The sequence below is a fragment of the Ranitomeya variabilis genome, chromosome 6 (genome assembly GCF_051348905.1).
Source record: "Ranitomeya variabilis isolate aRanVar5 chromosome 6, aRanVar5.hap1, whole genome shotgun sequence".
Taxonomy (NCBI): Eukaryota; Metazoa; Chordata; class Amphibia; order Anura; family Dendrobatidae; genus Ranitomeya; species Ranitomeya variabilis.
Genome location: NC_135237.1, coordinates 64,279,697 through 64,300,017, shown reverse-complemented (window position 1 = coordinate 64,300,017; position 20,321 = coordinate 64,279,697). Strand labels below are relative to the sequence as shown.

General features: G+C 41.4%; 1 protein-coding gene across 1 annotated transcript in view; it reads right to left on the bottom strand.

Annotated features, from left to right (window-relative positions):
- Positions 1-20,321, bottom strand: part of PTPRN2 (protein tyrosine phosphatase receptor type N2) — a 1,208,901-nt gene that overhangs the window by 849,496 nt on the left and 339,084 nt on the right. The window contains exons 4-5 of the mRNA XM_077268574.1: positions 7,327-7,444; positions 3,183-3,345 (exon numbers count right to left, since the gene is read on the bottom strand). Of these exons, the coding sequence (XP_077124689.1) occupies positions 3,183-3,345; positions 7,327-7,444 (281 nt within the window). The remainder of the gene's footprint in view (positions 1-3,182; positions 3,346-7,326; positions 7,445-20,321) is intronic.

Below are 20,321 nucleotides of genomic sequence, written 5' to 3'. Positions count from 1 at the left end.
TGATTGCCGTATGTGGAGTCGGGAAGGAATTTTTTTGCCCATGATGGAGCTTACTCTTACCACATGGGTTTTTTTTGCCTTCCCCTGGATCAACAGGTTAGGGCATGTTAGGCTATGGGTTGAACTAGATGGACTTAAAGTCTTCCTTCAACCTTAATAACTATGTAACTATGTAACTATGTAACTATGTTGCAGATTTGAAACACGCCCCGAAAGGTCACTGCGTAAAAAAAAACCAGGGGGCATGAGACTTCTCTAAATCCCGTCTCTTCTGCTGGAACTGTAAGAAGCTGCATTTTTGACACAGGAAAAATATGCAGCATCATAAACTCATTGTGGGCACACAGCCTTAATCCTCCTGTGGCTGGGCTTCATTGGAAAAAGCCATTTTAAAAATATACTGCGAATTCAGTTCCATTGCTGAATAATTGCTTTATCCACTAAATATTTACAGTATGACAAAAAATGCTCTGACATCCTCTCAAAAGGAAGGTAAAAATTACCCGAAAAAATACAAAATACCAAGTGCCTGCACCCATGCCGTGAAAAAGAAAAAAGTATCGTCTCGCCACTGCATTGTCTTATTGTTGGACCCAATGTTCCTGAAAGAAATTCTCTGAGGTTCTTAGCATGCCAGCCTTACATGCCTTATGAATTTCTACTACAGTTCACCCACTATAATGGGTGGCAGTCATTGATGCCTCGTAACAGCATACTGTTACTGATACCCCTAAACTAGAATGTTAGTCCCAAAGTACCGTATATACTCCAGTATAAGCTGAGAATTTCAGCCCATTTTTTTAGGCTAGGTTCACATTGCGTTTACAGCAGCCCATTCAACACATACGGTAACGGGCTGCTGTAAACGCAAGTGTCGGTATGGCAGCACGCTAGCACAGATAGAGCTAGCAGATGCTCTATCTGCGCTAGCAGTGAAGGACCCGGAAACGCTGCAGCCCGTGTCTCAGGGTCCGTCACTCAATGACGGCACATCCCACAATGGGCGTGCGCTAGTGATGCGTCCAACACTGGAGTCAATGGCGACGTTAAACAGACTACGTTACACCGCGTTATGCCGCGGTGTAACGTAGTCCGTCTAACGGATGCCACTAACGTAATGTGAACCCAGCCTAAGGGTACGTTCACACAGGACTTTTTTGCTGCTTTTTTTTGCTGCTTTTTTTTATGCTAATTTTCAGCTGCTTTTTACAGTACCATTAAAGCCTATGAGATTTCAGAAATCTCATGCACACACGTTGGTTTTTTGTTTGATCAGTATTTTCTGCTTTGCTGCTTTTTTTGGACATAGGGCATGTCACTTCTTTCAGCGTTTTTGCTGCGTTTTTGCAGCGTTTTTTCACCCATTGACTTGAATGGGTGATGAAAAAAACGCTGCAAAAATGCTGAAAAAACGCATGTAGCATTATTTGCTGCGTTTTTTGTGCAGAAAATCATGGCCAGCAGGAAGGGATCTCACAGCCAAGAGCTTAGGGGTGTGGTTAGTGAGGTGTGAAGAGCCATTGTGAGCCATTGTGAGGTGTGAAGAGCCATTGTGAGGTGTCCTGATTGTGATCTATTGTGAGGGAGTTCCTGGTAGTAAGGTGTGAAGAGCCATTGTGAGGTGTGAAGAGCCATTGTGAGGTGTCCTAGCAGCTGAAAATTGGCATAAAAAAAAACTGCAGCAAAAATCTGCAGCAAAAAACTGCAGCAAAAATCTGCAGCAAAAAAGTCCTGTGTGAACGTACCCAAAAAACAGACCAAATACGCACCAAAATAACGCACCTAAATTAGCATAAAAAAAGCAGCAAAAAAGTCCTGTGTGAACTTACCCTTAGGCTGACATTTCCCCTCGGCTTATACTCGAGTCATTTCCAGGGGTCGGCAGGGGAGGGGGAGTGGCAGCTGTCTAATCATACTCACCTGCTCCTGGCGCGGTCCCTGCATGTCCCTGGTTCTCTGGGCGCCGGCAGCTTCTTCCAACATTGAGCAGTCACATGGTACCGCTCATTACAGTAATGAATATGGACCCGACTCCACTCCCATAGGGGTGGAGCCGCATATTCATTACTGTGATGAGCGGTACCATGTGACCGCTCAACACAGGAAGAAGCTGCCGGCGCCCGGAGAACCAGGGACATGCAGGGACCGCGCCAGGAGCAGGTGAGTATAACGGGGGCATTGCACGATATTCACCTGCCCGCGTTCCATTGCCGCTCCGTCTTCCGAGTCCTCTGCAGTGATGCTCAGGTCAGAGGGCTTGATGACACGATTAGTGTGCGCACCGCCCTCTGCCTGAACGTCAGTGCAGAAGACGCAGCGGTGCCCGGTGGTGGAATGGGGAAAGGTGACAATAGCAAGTGCCGGGGGCCTGAGCGACGAGAGGTGAGTATGTGATTTTTTTTTAATCGCAGCAACAGCATATGGGGCAAATGTCTCTATGGAGCATCTTATGGGGCCATAATTAGCATTTGTGCAGCATTGTATGGGGCAAATGTATGTATGGAGCATCTTATGGGGTCATAACTAACATTTGTGCAGCATTATATGGGGCATATTTTAATATGGAGCATCTTATGAGGCCCATCATGAACTGTATGGAGCATTATATGGGGCGTATTTTGTATTGAGCATCTTATGGGGCCCATCATGAACTGTATGGAGCATTATATGGGGCTCCTGATTCAATATGGATATTCAAAAACACTTAAACTACTGATGTCTCAATTAATTTTACTTTTATTGGTACCTATTTTTATTTTTGACATTTACCGGTAGCTGCTGCATTTTCCACCCTAGGCTTATACTCGAGTCATTAAGTTTTCCCAGTTTTATGTGGCAAAATTAGGGGTCTCGGCTTACACTCAGGTCGGCTTATACTCGAGTATATATGGTATGTCACAAGAGATACCCCACAATACCATACTACCCCTCTGTTTCCCCTAAAATACTTTGCCAGCCACCAAGATATTATTTCAGCCAGAATGCTCCCACAATAGTATGCCAGTCACAGAAGCCCCCAAAATGATACCATAGATGCTCTTTATCTCCAACCACACAAACTTTACAAGTGATTGAAGTAAAAGGTTTTCTTCTAAGTCACATTTAGCTAAATAACAATCTTAGTCATCTTATTATCATGCACAAGAGTTGCAGAGGTTATTATTAATTTCTAAGGTTATTACCGTAATCACAGTCTTCTCAGTCTTTGTCCTTGGGTAAAAGCTTGGAGCTACAGGCCGTGGTAGAATCCCAAGATACTGAAGATACTGATGAAAAGATTTGGCAAAATTCTTATTAGCTTCAGATTCATAATCTCTGTTGCGTTCAGAATTTATTGTTGAAAGCCTAGAAGTAAAAAAAGAGAGGCAATATTATAGAAATATAATTAATTTTTAATTGGAGAAATCCATTCTTTCCTGCATTTACCTTGTCTCTACTTCCGAAGTTTATCAACTAAACAGCATTCGGTTTCTATATAGATGAATGTTATGTTTTCTCTCATTCTAAACATTAGGAAATCACTTTTTTTTGCATTTTCGCTATTCTTCCATCTTTCATATGCCATCTCACTTCTATTTATTTTTGCCCATTCTTTATTTAAAGAAGCACTTCTCCTTCCATCAAAATTTGTATCCTCTTAATATATTGCAATCACCATATTATATAGCACTGTGTACTTACAATTGCTAATTTTGCCTCTCTACCCAGCTAATTCTTCTCTTTTCCATTAAGTCTATGACATCACGTGATTAAAAACTGACTAGCTGAATCCTTTTAACATCTATATAGAAACAGGAGGTCAATTTTCCCTGCACAAGTTATGAGTCACTGCAAAGTCTATGGCGGGGGGGGGGAGCAGCTGGGTCAGGAGTTGAAGAGGGGGATGATAAAGGAAGGGACAAGAGACTTCCTGTTTCTACATAGAGCAGAGAAAAGAGAAGAATTATCTGGGTCGAAAGGCAAATTAAGCAATTGTATGCACACAGTACTATATAATATGATGATTGCAATATATTAAGAGGGTAAAAACATTGATGGGAAGAGTGCATCTATAAGAAAATAAAAAAGAAAACTATATCAAAACATGCGTACATTTTGTTTGCACTGAAAATACTCCAGCACAGTTCATTATAGTTTGTCGTCAGTCGTCCATGTAGCCACATCTTACGTAGCAGCACAGTGGCTATTCTCTATTTAGTCAAAGCTCTAACCAATCCAACTCACTCTTAATGTTTTCCTATATACTACCCTAAGTTGCCCACATATTACATTACTTTATCATTTAGCTAACACCATAATCAACCAATGCTTGGTTCAGCTGAGAATGTTTTTTTTCAGCTGGCGAAGAGATATATCCTGCTGCCAGTCGCTCTTGTAGTAATTTATCTTGGCTGAAACACATGAATTTTAAATCCAATATGGCTAAATGTCCTGTCCCTCGACGTTTGCCACCAGGAAAGAGATGGAAGAAACCCCAAATATAACCCCTACTCCAAAAATGGTGAGATGCTGTGTAAAGTAAACAAGAATGCAGTAATTGGTGAATCTCTTATAGCATTATTTTATTCACAACATGACAAAGAACACAGATCGTAAGTTAAAAGTTGGACATTTTTCCATTTCTTTTGAAAAAATTAACTAACTTAGAAACTGATGACAGTAATATATCTAAAGATTTAGAACAGCACCATATCTACCATTGTGTAGCATCCCTTCTTTTTATGGCGGAATGTGAATGTCTTGGGAGTGAGGAGACCAATTGCTGCAGTGTTGGGAAAGGAAAATTGTCCCAATTGTGATTACCTTAGCTATGATGCTTCGATCATTATTTTTGTGACACTAATTGCTCTAGTTGCGTTTAGGTTATTTAGTCCTATCCTCATAAGCTGCTACAGTCACTGCACGTTGCACTTTCTGTATCTATATTGGGTACCAATCCTCTATAGGCTTGAACATTTACTATACTGTTAATGAGGTAATGTGATAGACCAAGACCCATGTTCTTTAACTTCTCCCCATATTGTATTTTTTGGAGGTATTCTCGGTGTGTTGTGTGGGTTTTAAATGTTTTTAATTGTGATTTGTGTGGTTAAAAAACTTTGGATAAATAAAATGTGTTAAATTTCCTTGTTGATCCCTGCATTTTTGCATGTCTTTTTTGTCTTTCTGTACTATCATACTGTATGGAGTACTATGTGGGACCATTATACAGCATAGATTACTTTTTGGGGTGTTATACTGTATGGAGCACTATGTGGGGCCATTATACTGTATGGAGCACTATGTGGGACCATTATACTGTACGGAGCCCTATGTGGGACCATTATACTATATGGAGCACTATGTGGGGCTATTATACTGTATGGAAAACTTTCTGAGCCCATTAAACTGTATGGAGCACTTTCTATGTCAGGAATGCTAATATTAACCCAATTACTGCCCGAGACTACCAAGGATGATGTATTTAATTACTTCTCTGTCCTTTGCTGCTCTGAGGAACGCTGATAATGACCAATTCCTCTGCAGTAGACCATTTGGGCTCCTGACAGTTGCTCATTCTTTACTGTAGATCATCAGAGAAACAGATTAACCTCTTCACTGGCCCTTTATCACCAGGGTTGAAAACATTAAGCATGTCTCTGTCCTAGACTTTGTTGATATTCCTGTAAACCCAATAAGTACCTTAGCTAATTATGGTTAATTATTTGGCATAATACAGAATTATTTATTAGTCATTATATTGGATTGTCAGGTTTAGAGAGAAGTTTCCTAATAGCCATGAAGCTTAGGGGAACCTTGGCGTTCATCTATAGGAAGACATCAATCATCTCATAAGGGAAGAGGCCTTCAATTGTCTCATATTAGGCAAATAAAACTTCCTGTCTGACTCCCATATGGCAATCAGAATAAAACTAACAGATTAATCAATACCTTTCTTCATATGTTATTCATTATCTCCGTCAAGTATCATGGTGGTTACCATCTCCAAGGCCGCGTAGATTTTAGTTAGAATATATATACCATACAGTTATATGTGGGATTACTTGTATTTTACTGAATGTTCAAAAAAACAATACATTTACAGAACAGTAGAAGGACTTGTGCATTATAGGTACCAGTAAGCTGAGCAGCAGTACTCAATGTCAAGCAGCAGCTGCAAAAGCAAACAAGATTTTATGGTGTATAAAAAGAGAGAGAAAATCCCACAATCCCAACATATTGTTACCCCTTTATAAATCACTGGTGCGGCCACATCTAGAATATGGCATTAGGGTTCCACATTATGAAAAGGATATTTAGAAGTTAGAGTCAGTTCAAAGGTGGGCAACTAGATTATTACAAGGGATGGAAGGCCTCTCATATGATGAGAAGTTGGAAAGGTTGGTCTCGTTTAGCTTCGGAAAAAGACGTAGTATTTCATTTACATGTATAAATATACAGCTCTGGCAAAAATTAAGAGACCACCACATCAAAACCCTGCCATGTGCAGCCCAATCTCCAGACCTGAACCCCATTGAAAACCTCTGAAATGTAATCAAGAGGATGATGGATAGTCACAAACCATCAAACAAAGAAGAACTGCTTACATTTTTGCACCAGAAGCAGTGTGAAAGACTGGTGGAAAGCATGCCAAGACGCATGAAAGCTGTGATTAAAAATCATGGTTATTCCACAAAATATTGATTTCTGAACTCTTCCTGAGTTAAAACATTAGTATTGTTGTTTCTAAATGATTATGAACTTGTTTTCTTTGCATTATTTGAGGTCTGAAAGCACTGTTGTTTTTTTTTTTTTTTGACCACTTTTCTTTGTCAGAAAAAAAATACAAAATTTATTGCTTGGAAATTCGGAGACATGTTATCAGAAGTTTATAGAATAAAAGAACAATTTACATTTTACTCAAAAACATACATATAAAGAGAAAAATCAGACAAACTAAACATTTTGCAGTTTTGCCAGAACTGTATGTGATGTCAGTACAAAACACTGGCACATGACTTATTTCTTCCAATGACAATACTAACGACCAGGGGGCAGTCATTACAGGTGGAAGAAAGGCGATTCCGGCAGTTAAATAGGAAAGCGTTCTTTACAGTTAGAGCAGTCAGACTGTGGAATGCCGACCACAAGAGGTAGTAATGGCAGACACTACAACAGCTTTTAAAAAAAGGGCTGGATGATTTCCTCAGTACATGTAAAATTGTGGATTATAGATAATGTAGTGACAAAAATGTTTAATTGGAGGAGAAAGGTTGAACTTGATGGACCTATGTCTTTTTTCAACCTACTGTACAGTACCTAGCTATGTAATTACAAGTCTCTTACCTTGAATTGCTGGAAGCTTCGGATGGAAGAGAATCCGGTTGTCTGCTGTAGACTTTACGTATATTTGAGAATTCACTTGCTATAATGTGTTGAGTGTAATCATCTTTCCAAGATAAACCTAAAGGGACACAATAAAAAGATTATAATCCTCTGCTTACACTGCTGACACTCCCTACTCTTGTTTCCCCAAAAGTAAAAGAGACACATCCTTATGAAATACAGTAACACCGGAGTGTCAGATCTTATATAACAATGATAATAATAAAGAAGAGTCAAAATGGTAATGGTAGCTCCGCTTATAATTGCTGATCATCACGTGATTATGATTACATATAGTGATTTGTTGATCTTCTGAACATTATTTTTAGCACTCCAAAAGATTTGTGATTGCAATTTCACTAGGGTAGTCAGTGAGACGACTGTGAGGAAAGCAAATTTAGCTGAAAAGTGTTGGATCACATGAATTACTGAAGCATATAAATTCACCAATATATACATTGTTATATAAAAAATACATCCGCATTAACAAGGTTTTCCCACAATGTTTGTGATCTCTGAACTGACCACCGGTCACTTCACCAGTAAAATCGTGGTGAGCCCGAGGTTATTTGGAGTGGCATTCATTGTATGTGCTGGGCCAGTGGCGTAATTTAAAGCTCACAAGCCCCAATGCGAAATACTCATCCACCCCACCCCAATGATAACAGATCTTTAATAGCAATATTCTGTTCATATGGGCCAAAAGAACCTTTCGGGGCTCCTTAGACTCCAGGGTGAAGGAGTGATTGGAACCTCTGCACCACCTATAGTTACACCCCTGGTGCTGGCACTCCCAGGAGCAACTGTTTAACCCCAGGATCGCTGTATGAAATCTTCCTTGTCCTTTTTTTATCAACCTTTTGAAGTACTGGTTTTGTCTTACAAATTCTGATGTAAAATCCTGACCAAATACTGAATGTGTTAACGTGGCCTGACCACGAATGGCAGTAGAATTAAAGGTCATATTCACATAACATATACAATTGCCCATAGCAGGGAATAATCCAATTAGGCCCCCATACACATTAGACGGATTGGCAAAACGCTAACTGATTTGGCCAACGGTCTAATGTGTATGGGGGCACCAGTGCATTGATGGTCAGGAAAGAGGTCAATCATGTATGTCCGATTTCATACTGCCGATTGATCAAACGAGCGCTCCTGTGTATGGGAGAGTAGGTTGAGATGGCTGTAAGCCGAATGATCGGCCAAGCCATCGTTCAGCTGACAGTTATCTAATGTTTATGGCCAGCCATAGAGCAAGAGCCAACCGCAAAAAAAGAGGTCTCATTCTGATTTCAGTATGTGGCTTACTTCTCTGTAAATAGTTCATAGAAGTTTACAAAAAAACTTCCAGCTTCATCTCCTAAGAGACGAATATAATAGAATAAAATTCAATGCACTCAAAAGAGTTTGATGCAAGGTAGCGAGGACGGCCAGGCTCTGAATAGAGTAGTGCGCATGATGTCTCATTCTGCCATGCTTTCTCTCTATTCCGATACTTCACTTACGTACGCGGCTGCTTCACTGTTTATTCAAGTACAAGGTTGTTAATTATATATTGTGTGCTCTTAGTCATTGGTAACATTTGTAAAATGATTCTTCTTGCGTCAATCAGAACTGTAATTGTTCATCAAAAAATTTTTTTTTCCTTACATCATGTTTGCAATTTGATTTAATGTATAGGAAACATATACAAAAGCTACGAGCAATTCACAGAACACAACAATTATGGAAGTGACATATGTACGGTACTCAGAAATTATTATTTTTACACTTTAACCCTTTAAGGACTTCAATTTCTTTCAAGAGCTTTAACATTGTTATTTCTCTATTGACATAAACGTGTGAAGGCTTGTTTTTTGCGAGACGAGTTGTAGTTTTGGATGGCTCCATTCAAAGAGTAAAAAGTATCACTTCGAAACGCGCCAACCTGAATTATAGTCTCCCTGGGAACGATTCCTTGAATGTTCCAATATATCGATGATGTCCAAAAATCTTTGTGACACATGCTTTTAAAATGATGAAATTAAAAGTCTTAAATTTTATTGAAGTGCTAGATCAAACGCTGGTTGTAGATCTCTTCTCCTTTTGGAATTGGGATCCTGTGCGCTCACTCATAGGTGAGCCGTTCATATTTTCCATTTTTCCTCTCTGACACTTCATACTACATTGTAAAAGCCACTTCTGTGTCACAGTGTGACGTGGAGAGAGTGCAGAGCGGCGATGTCACTAAGTAACTGTACTAGATCTCAAAGAAGGCAGCGATAGGTAATTAAATTAATACACCGACACTACACTATATGCACATATACACCGATTTAATGAAAAAAAATATTCATGGTGTCTTTAAATAATAAAAAATAGTCTGCACATTTATTATCCTTTTTGATTAACTTTATAAGGTATATCAGTTATCTTGGTTTACTGCATATCAATGTGTTTTGCTACGTTTTTGTGCCGGAAGTTTGGTGAAATTTTTGTCACTCTTGGTAGCATAAGCCATTCCGCTTAGCACCAAGCCATTCCCCTTTGTCTTGTAAGGCAAAAAGCATCTTAAACACATAATAACTGTAGTGAAAGACACGTATGACTGTTTTTTATTCTTCCACTAACTAACCCAGTTTTTAATAATTTATCTTGGTAAATTTTGCTCCAAAATTTGTGGCAATAACAGACATGAATGACAGACGTATAAACAGACAGTCGGATGTTGTGAACCAAACAGTCACTTTTCATTGTCAAACTCTATATTCTTGTAGTGTCATTCCCAATCAATTGTGGTCACTCCGTCACATCCGGGGTTTAACAAAAAAAAAGAAAGGACAAGACAACTTTCATTAAGGCAACAAAATCGGAGATGAATGTTGAGAAGTAACGTATGGTAATTCCCTGTGTTCTTTGTCCACGTTACTACACCTAGCGGCTGCTCTTGGCTCTCAACCCAATTATAATAATTTACTTTCCTTGGATGAACAAGATCACAGTGACTCTTTTTTTTTTAGCACATTAATTCCATGTCACTAAAGTGGAACTGTACTGTGGGACACCCAGCTACCGATTAACCATCACTGCTGGAGACCTGTCAACATTGTGTATTCTCAACTCGCCAATCCCCACAACGAACAATGAGCCCCACACACTTCATCTGGCCTATCTATGAGGATAGCAAATTGTTAGGAGAGCTCAGCTGACATGTTGTAAAAAGTTACTGCTCGCTTCATTTCATTTCTGTCTCCAATATGATGAACTTCACAATCTCATAATCCACACTGTCTATTCATAGAAGTTCAAAAACTTCTCACAAATTAGATTGATGGTAAGAAAAAAAAAATTGTTACAATGAAATAAGAATCACAACGAAAAGCCTGGAGCCACGTGGTACAACAGTGCCGAAATACCAGTATTCTGTAGAAAAAAGTCCTGATTGTACTGATTGTGTCGTATGTATGAGCAGAAGAGTAATTTTCCACCAAATAGCGAACATTCAAATCAAGGTTCCCATAGACCTGTCAGAAAAAAAGCTTGATCAGACAATACCTCTTCCTCCTGATCTCCCCACACATATAGGGGAATAAGGAGAAACTCATCTCCTGTGAGACCAAAGGATTGAGCATGTTGACTTGCCTGACCCATTTTCACACTGACATCATCAGTTGGTGGAGAGCGGAGATGTCTGTCCCCATACACATAAGATAATAGGCCTCCAAAACCGGTGCCCTTGACTGTCTCTACCCCTAAGTGAATAGGTGTCTTAACTCTCCAACTGGATTATGGGAGCAGCTACTAATATGGAAATCTGCATTAGCGAAGATACCGTCTTCATATGTGATCTTGATAAAGAATGAAATGTATTTAGAATATGTTATAATTAATAAGGATAGATAAAGATAAGAGATATAGATGTATATGGAGACCTATAAGAATATAACAGAGGGATCTGAAGTGCTGTAAAAGGGTAAATTCTGGCTCACAGATGGAGTTTCTGGGAATGTGCAGACCAAGGAATGATAGAAGTCAGTAATAAACAATTTGTCAGCAAAACCAACAATTATTAGTTTTCAAGCATAATTATGTCGGAGGAGACTTTGAGGCGTCTTATCTTTGTGATTAAATCTTATCTATAGAACAGATTCTTACAGAACATCTAAGGGTACCGTCTCACAGTGGCACTTTTGTCGCTACGACGGTACGATCCGTGACGTTCCAGCGATATCCATACGATATCGCTGTGTCTGACACGTTCCTGCTATCAGGGACCCTGCTGAGAATCGTACGTCGTAGCAGATCGTTTGGAACTTTCTTTCGTCGCTGGATCTCCCGCTGTCATCGTTGGATCGGTGTGTGTGACAGCGATCCAGCGATGCGTTCGCTTGTAACCAGGGTAAACATCGGGTTACTAAGCGCAGGGCCGCGCTTAGTAACCCGATGTTTACCCTGGTTACCGTCGTAAATGTAAAAAAAAAAAAAACAGTACATACTCACATTCCGGTCAGGAGTCAGTCAGTGCGGGAAGCAGACGGCAAGGGACCTGACGGACACCGGAATGTGAGTATGTACTGTTTTTTTTTTTTACATTTACGACGGTAACCAGGGTAAACATCGGGTTACTAAGCGCGGCCCTGCGCTTAGTAACCCGATGTTTACCCTGGTTACCCGGGGACTTCGGCATCGTTGGTCGCTGGAGAGCGGTCTGTGTGACAGCTCCCCAGCGACCACACAACGACTTACCAACGATCACGGCCAGGTCGTATCGCTGGTCGTGATCGTTGGTAAATCGTTTTGTGAGACGGTACCCTAAGACTATCTGCATACTTATTTTAGCTGAAACTAACAGCTGTAAAAAAGTAATATAACATATTAGCAAATTATGGATTATAATAGCTGTATTCATTAATTGGTTTACTGGTTAAATAAAAATGAACAGAATTACATATGTATCTTGTACTATTACATCCAGGATCAGTAGAACATTGGAAAAAACAATGTTTTTAACAAAATACTGAAGTTTTCACAAATATTAATTGCCTACTGTAGCACAGCACTGTAATATTAATTTTCAGTGATGACGCTCATTCTCCTTATGCCATTTACATGGTATATATTCAACAAGGTATGGAAACCTTCTATAAACCGGCCATAAGCATTGAAAAAAAAAGGTCCTTTAAGATCCAATGTTGCAAACAATATCCTCGTGTTTTTCAGCACATAGAACAGACTGGATTCTTATTTATTCATAAATATTGGAATTGGGACAGCCGCCCTCACACAAGCAGTCAATGCTTGGACAGTTCCCATTCAGCTGTGGGCTTATCAAAATGAATGACTCCCATGACTGCCTCATTTAATGGAAATTGGATCTGATCATTCCTTTGCTATTCTGAATCACAAAGGCCTGAAAGCTATCTGCTCACCTCTTTATCAATTTATTCATAGCACAGAGCTGTAAACTTCTTGCAAGGTTTTGTTTTAGTTAGCTACTAATTTCTGTAAGCTTACTTTTTATTTTCTCTTTAAAGCACCCCGCAGGCATTTCTTTTAAGTTTTACCGACAGAGTGATATCACAAATTGTAGTACTGAGGATTAATGCATAGTAACACAGACTCCACTAGATGGCAACAGAGTGGAGAGTGAGCTGAATAACCTGCTATGAAGCAAACCCACAGTAATACAGCAAAGCTACCACTAGGTGGCAGCAGAGTAGTCAGAGAGCCGAGTCAATACCAGGAGATAACGCAATATCAAGGGAAAACCAAGGAGCAGAGTCAGACGAGAGCAAAAGATCAGTACCGGTCAGTAGCAGGGATACAGAAGGGAGAGACAAAATCAGGTCAGAGCCAAGCTAAAATCAATACCGAGGAATCCAAACATACAAGGGAAAAGGAGCAGAAACGGGTAGATGGAAGGACAGCAGATATGGGTCGGGTCAGAAAAGTGCAGCAGGACAGATGAACTCACCAGAGCCAGCTAGCATGCTGATGGCAAGCAATATAACTAGCACTGCACAAAGTTGCAGCACCAAGATATAGCAGACCGGACAAGGGAACGAGGCAGGGAACGTTAACCCCTGACATGAACAGATCGGGAAAGGAAAGACAAACCAAAAACTCGGCCTGGATCATGACGCCATCTATGTGAATACAAAAAGAAGATCCTCTCAGTTCAGTTTGTACATTTCTCCATTTATCTGCCTGCTGCAGGAGATTTTTTTTCCTAAAGATATATATATATAATGTAACTAGGGGTAGGTCAGTGAGGGATCAGTGACCTGTCAGAAGCCATACTGGTTGGACATGATGACCCTTGGAGGTCCCTTCCAACTCTAACAATCTATGATTCTATGTCCCATTGGTGTCTAACTTTTTCAGATTATTCTCTATTAAAGTGGTTGTCTGCTTCTTTAACTCCAGTGCCTGTTATCACTGGGTGTAAGCTGGATCTAACTATAAATTTCACCCGCAGCTAACTATTTTCGTAATCCCGGTATTACAAATTATCTATTGAAATGAAGGGCTGATCGAGTAATTCATGGAAAGGCCATCTCTGCTAGACAAGAAACAACTGTATAATGCCAATAAACTCTACTAAAGTATATAGACAGGGGTTGTCTTCATGAGAAAGTCTAGTAATCTCTCTTTTTAACCCCAACTCTAATGTGTTTTGACTGTCTCCATGGATTTTAGTAACAACACAAACAATACATAAAGAATAAACAAACAGTTAATAATATTAACGTATCACACATATCAACATCAAGAGGTGAATATAATTGATGCAAAATAGTAAACTGTAACAGCTTGTACCCTGCCTGACAGCAACCTGCAGATGGGTAAGCAATGCATCTGCTACTCAGTACTCTCACCTTGCCCCCATAGCTTTTATGTAACATATTTAATGGTTGGAACATGTTACACCTGCCACCACAATTAGTTAGACATCCACACAGCTTTCTCCATTTTCCCTAGAGTTGGGATCTGACTTTTGAGTATGAAAACAACTATCTTATGTATGTATGTACTGTATGCAAGGCTATACAAAAAAAAATATCAAAGCAAATGGACTAAAACCTGACTACTAGCTTAGCACTGAAATGCACTGACTATTCGATTATTAAAATTCTGAAAAAAACTAAAACAGAATATTTAAAAAAAAAAATTGCAATAGAAAATTACCATCAAAATTGTCACAATACACTGTGGTCCGTTATTGAAACTTATCCCACTTTATATGAATGAAGTTGAGTGGCAATATTAGAAACGGCCCATGGACTACAAAGGCACATTTTCTTATTAAAAAAAATGCTGACTTTTTTTTAATCCATTTAATTACATAATAATTACACCCAGATAGAAATTGAGCCTTGAAAGTGATTACTCTGAAAAAGGTACATAGAAATCTATAGGTATCATAATATGGATCTAGACAGATTCGCATGAAGACTCGACACAGTATATTTGCAGAATGGTCTGTAATATTTATACTGTAACAGAACACTTATTAGGCTCCGATTCATCAAAGCTTTTGTGCCAGAAAATTGGAGTAAAAAACGCATAAAAGTAGCAACATTTTTGCACAACGTTGCACAAAAAAATTGTAACTTTTTGGCGTTTTCACTCCATATTTGCCAAGATCCACCAAAATGGGCTGAGCTGAGGTGAGATGGGGGCATGGCAGGGCGTGGGCAACCCACTTCATTATATTAACGATGACCGGAGGTGTACCTTACGCCACAAATATTACTCCAGTCTCAGTCAAGAGTAAGATTTGCACCTCTCTTTATTCATTAAGAAGCACGCACCTCTAAATGAATCAGGTACCCCACAATCCACTCCACCCCCTCATTAAGACTGACATGAAAAACAATGGGTCTTCATTAGAGATAAGAGGATCTATTTGTGGGACTCCGGTCTAGTGTCCAGGTCAGTGGTACATGGCGGATAGAATAGAGCCGCGCAAATCTTTTACTTTCCAACATTCCTGACAGCCCTGGTTAATCAAAAGCCACACTGGTGACGCCAGAAGGTAAGAGATTTGCGGGCTTTCTTTCTGGGTACCATTAACCTGGATGCTGTACCCAGGGCCGTATTTAGGGTTTCTGCTGCCCTAGGCACTTTTAGTGCTGCCTCCCCCTTTGGTGAGTATGACACTATCGGCAGTGACTTTAGCAAGAATCGCTGATGTGAAAGTCGCCTTTTGCAGCAGATCCGGCAGTTTTTCTGCATGTGCCACGTAACGGATCACTTGCAGCAACACGTTCGGCCTCATTCATTCCCTATGGGATTTGCGGCACTTGCCATGATCTGGCAAATGCGGTACCATACCTCCCAACTTTTGAAGAAGGGAAGGAGGTACAAAGTGTGGGGCGCGCGTAGCGCGCCGCGGCAAATTTTAGGCCACGCCTCTGACCACACCCATTTCACAACTAGTCACACCCATATCCACGTCCCAACCACAGCCATTTAGCACTGCTGATCACACTGTTTTATATACAATAATTATAAACGAAACAATATGGCCACAGTGCTCCATACTGTATAATGGCCACACATGATGCTCCATACTGTATAATGACCACACATGATGCTCAATACTGTATAATGGCCACACATGATGCTCCATACTGTATAATGGCCACACATGATGCTCCATACTGTATAATGGCCACAAATGATGCTCAATACTGTATAATGGCCACACGTGATGCTCCATACTGTATAATGGCCACACGTGATGCTCCATACTGTATAATGGCCATTGGCCACACATGATGCTCTTTACTGTATAACGGCCACACATGATGCTCTTTACTGTATAACGGCCACACATGATGCTCAATACTGTATAATGGCCACACATGATGCTCCATACTGTATAACGGCCACACATGATGCTCAATACTGTATAATGGCCACACATGATGCTCCATACTGTATAACGGCCACACATGATGCTCAATACTGTATAATGACCATTGGCCACACATGATGCTCTTTACTGTATAACGGCCACACATGATGCTCAATACTGTATAATGGCCACACGTGATGCTCAATACTGTATAACGGCCACACATGTTGCTCCATACTGTATAATGGCCACACACAGTTCTTCATACTGTATAATGACCCCCCCTCCTGTATGCATGGCTCATATTCCCCCCCGTATGCATGGCTCATATTCCCCCCCTGTATGCATGGCTCATACTCCCCCCCTGTATGCATGGCTCATACTCCCCCCCCTGTATGCATGGCTCATATTCCCCCCCCCCTGTATGCATGGCTCATATTCCACCTCCCCCTGTATGCATGGCTCATATTCCACCTCCCCCCTGTATGCATGGCTCATCTCTCCACCCCCCTCCCTGTATGCATGGCTCATATTTCCCCCCCCCTGTATGTATGGCTGATGGCTCATATTCCCCCGTATGCATGGCTCATAATTCCCCCCCCCGTATGTATGGCTGATGGCTCATATTCCCCCGTATGCATGGCTCATAATTCTCCCCCCCTGTATGTATGGCTGATGGCTCATATTCCCCCATATGCATGGCTCATAATTCCCCCCCTGTATGCATGGCTGATGGCTCATATTCCCCCATATGCATGGCTCATAATTCCCCCCCCCCCTGTATGTATGGCTGATGGCTCATATTCCTCTGTATGCATGGCTCATAATTCCCCCCCCCCCCTGCATGCATGGCTGATGGCTCATAATTCCCCCCCCCCTGTATGCATGGCTGATGGCTCATATTCCCCTGTATGCATGGCTCATAATTCTCCCCCCTGTATGCATGGCTGATGGCTCATATTCCCCTGTATGCATGGCTCATAATTTCCCCCCCCCATATGCATGGCTGATGGCTCATACTCCCCGGTATGCATGGCTCATCTCTCCACCTCCTTCCCCGCTCCTTCTCCCATCTTGCATGGCTCGGGCGGCTTACCTTCCTCCTTCATCCCCCCGCCCCCCACCCCCCATCCCTCATACTCACCTTTCAGCTGTCCCACACACCGCGCAGCTGCACTGACATCCTCCCTCTGGCTCTGTCCCGCCGCAGCGCCTTCTTCCTGAGTGAGCGGTCATGTGGTACCGCTGATTAAGGTCATGAATATGCGCATATTCATGACCTTAATGAGCGGTACCACGTGCTTGCTCACTCAGGACACGCTACAGACGCTGAGACCAGGCATCGCTGGAGCAGGGTGAGTATCGTCTTCAAGGAGGGTGGGTGGGACTCAGAGGCGGTCGGGAGCGGGGCGGTCGGTCGCGTTTGTGACCCGGGACTAAAAAAAAAAAAAAAAGCCTTGCTCAGGTGCCGCCCCTGCAATGTCGCCGCCCTAGGCACGTGCCCTCGAGTGCCTAGTGGCAAATACGGCCCTGGCTGTACCGAAAACCTGCAAGTTGATCAACTCATCTCTAATCTTGATGAATCGGGGCCACCTTGGTATGTTCTAAAGACAATCTTAATTGACCACTGGGGAACAATTTGAAAAAAATTTTCTGTTGAGTTAGGTTTTTGGGCTGATTTATACTAAAATTGGAATGCTGATTCCAAAAATGTAGTCAGTTTTTTCTAGCACGTCAAGTTTTTCCTCCACAACTTACCTGCCAGAGAAGCACAATTGCACTGATATCTGTAATAAGACTTGTTATCTGATTACAATTCGACTCATATAGAGCTACGTGGCAACTTGTAAAAACATGATAGTGTTAAAAAACATTTGTCATGCCTATTTCTTATATATTTCATTTTTTGTTCATATTTGTACTATTAAAAAAAACAAACACTTTTTAGGTACAATAGTTTACATATTTTTGAGAAGACAAAAATCCTATGGTTCAAAAACTTGACGTGATAGAGAAAAACTGAGATCATTTCTGGATTCAGCATCCAAAAATTAATTAAGAACAGTTGTCTGACCTAACTCTTAAAAAATTGTGTTCCCCAGTGTTATTTTTATTTGTCTGCTTCTTCTACTGTTCTATTTCTTTTTTTTCCAAAGGTGGCAGAGACTGAGCATATCAAAGCCTTCAATTGCTCTGAAAAAAAAGCATGATACTATGTTAGGGTTCGAGTTCCCGCCTCTGCACAGGGGGAATCTCAAGCCACCTCCGCTGCGGTCTCCCATTCTTCTCCTGCCGCAGTGGAGTCTGCTCAGCGGAGACGTCGGTCCCAGCGTCTTGCTCAGTCCCACTCTGTGCAAAGAGTTACTGCTGCTTTTCCTGCTTCTGCCATTGAAGTCAGTGCTGGGCAGCGGCGAGCAGACGCTTCTGGGACTAAGTCCTGCTTTTCTCGTTCTGAGCATGCCCAGAGTAAGATCTCTCAGTGGAGATCAAGGGTCACATGGTCAGATACTGCAGCTAAGTCCATTGGTCCTTTCAGGAAGGTCCTTTAAGTGCTAAGGCTAAGTCCTGCTTGGCACACACTGAGCATGCCCAGGGCAAGATCTCTCAGTGGAGATTTAGGGTCACATGCTCAGGTATGGCAGTCTCTCCTTCTAGGAAGGTCTTTTACTTGCTGCAGCTATATAAGGCTTGCATGGCCGCTAGTATTGCTTTCATTTATGTACTTTGCGCCAGTGTGGTCTAGTATGAGTGTGTTCAGGGACCCGGCTGAAATAAGCCCCTAGAATGCTGGCACCTCTGGCGAGGTGTTCGTATGCTTGTGTGTTCAGGGACCTGGCCGAAATAAGCCCCTAGAATGCTGGCACCTCCGGCGAGGAGTTCGTATGCTTGTGTGTTCAGGGACCTGGCCGAAATAAGCCCTTAGAATGCTGGCTCCTCCGGCGAGGAGTTTCGTGTGCGTGCAAGACCACTGACTGCTCTTGTTTAGACAGTTAACCTGTGCCTCTGTGGAGTCTAACAGGGTGCAGCGCTTTGAGTTCACGGCTGCTCTGTGAAGTAACAGAGTTAGCTAACACCGCCATTAGTTCCGCTATTTGCTAGCAGCAGGTTCTCCTGCACGGTGGACCCCGGGCTGCGAACGCATCTATCCTAATAAAATATATACTTTCATTAGGTGTGTTCTGCTAGCCCTATCATAACATACTATTCTCCTTTCCTCGCACTTTAATCTTATTCACTGCGGTGCTGATAGACACTATATGTAGTTCTTTTTGTATATTTTGGCTTTCTCTCGCTTCCTAAGCTGTGAGCTGTGACATGCTCTCACTATCCAGATTCACCACAAAACAGCTGCTACATTCCCTGCATCTGCTTTTATGCTGGCTATAATAGTCTCTCCTGATTGGCTGTACTATACCATGTGGTGTGATAGCTGGAAAGCATTATTGGAAAATCCGCTCGACTATGTGATCCTTGTCAAGCTGACGGAATCTTCTACGATGTGCAAAGCAAATCAAAAATTGTTTGAAATAGCCAGTCTGATTATTTCCTAAAAATTAGACACTAAGTCGACATACAGCTCATTAATTTACTTATCTCTAGTGGTCACAACAATATTAGGAGTTGTGAAAAAGCTTTCTCCTAAACCACTTTGAAAAATCCATGCTTCTGAACGATTTTTAGTATGTGAAAATAGGATACTTCATCATTAAAAATGCACATTTGGGGAGTGGGTAGAGGGAGAAATGGGCCTGGCCTGGAAAAAGGGGGCATGTTCATGAAGAAAGATCCCATTGATAGCATGAAAGCTGACAAGTATACATTTACAGAAATTGTTGCGCGGTGAGAATAAATAGAAGACTGTAGATACCTGGCCTAGCGGCTGGGGTCTTTATAGGACCCCTTTAACAACTAAAAACGAAAAGACATCTGTGTTTTTTGAGGGGAAATGCTCTTTCATGCCGTGCAATACAACTAGGGGCCTTGCACTCCTTCTTTTGTCTAGAAGGATTTAATAAGTGGCATTTGGATTCCTAATGAGTGTTCTGAGAAGGAGATAATAAATGACTTGTCCGGTGAGAAGAGAGATTGTTTTTCTGTGGAGCAGATG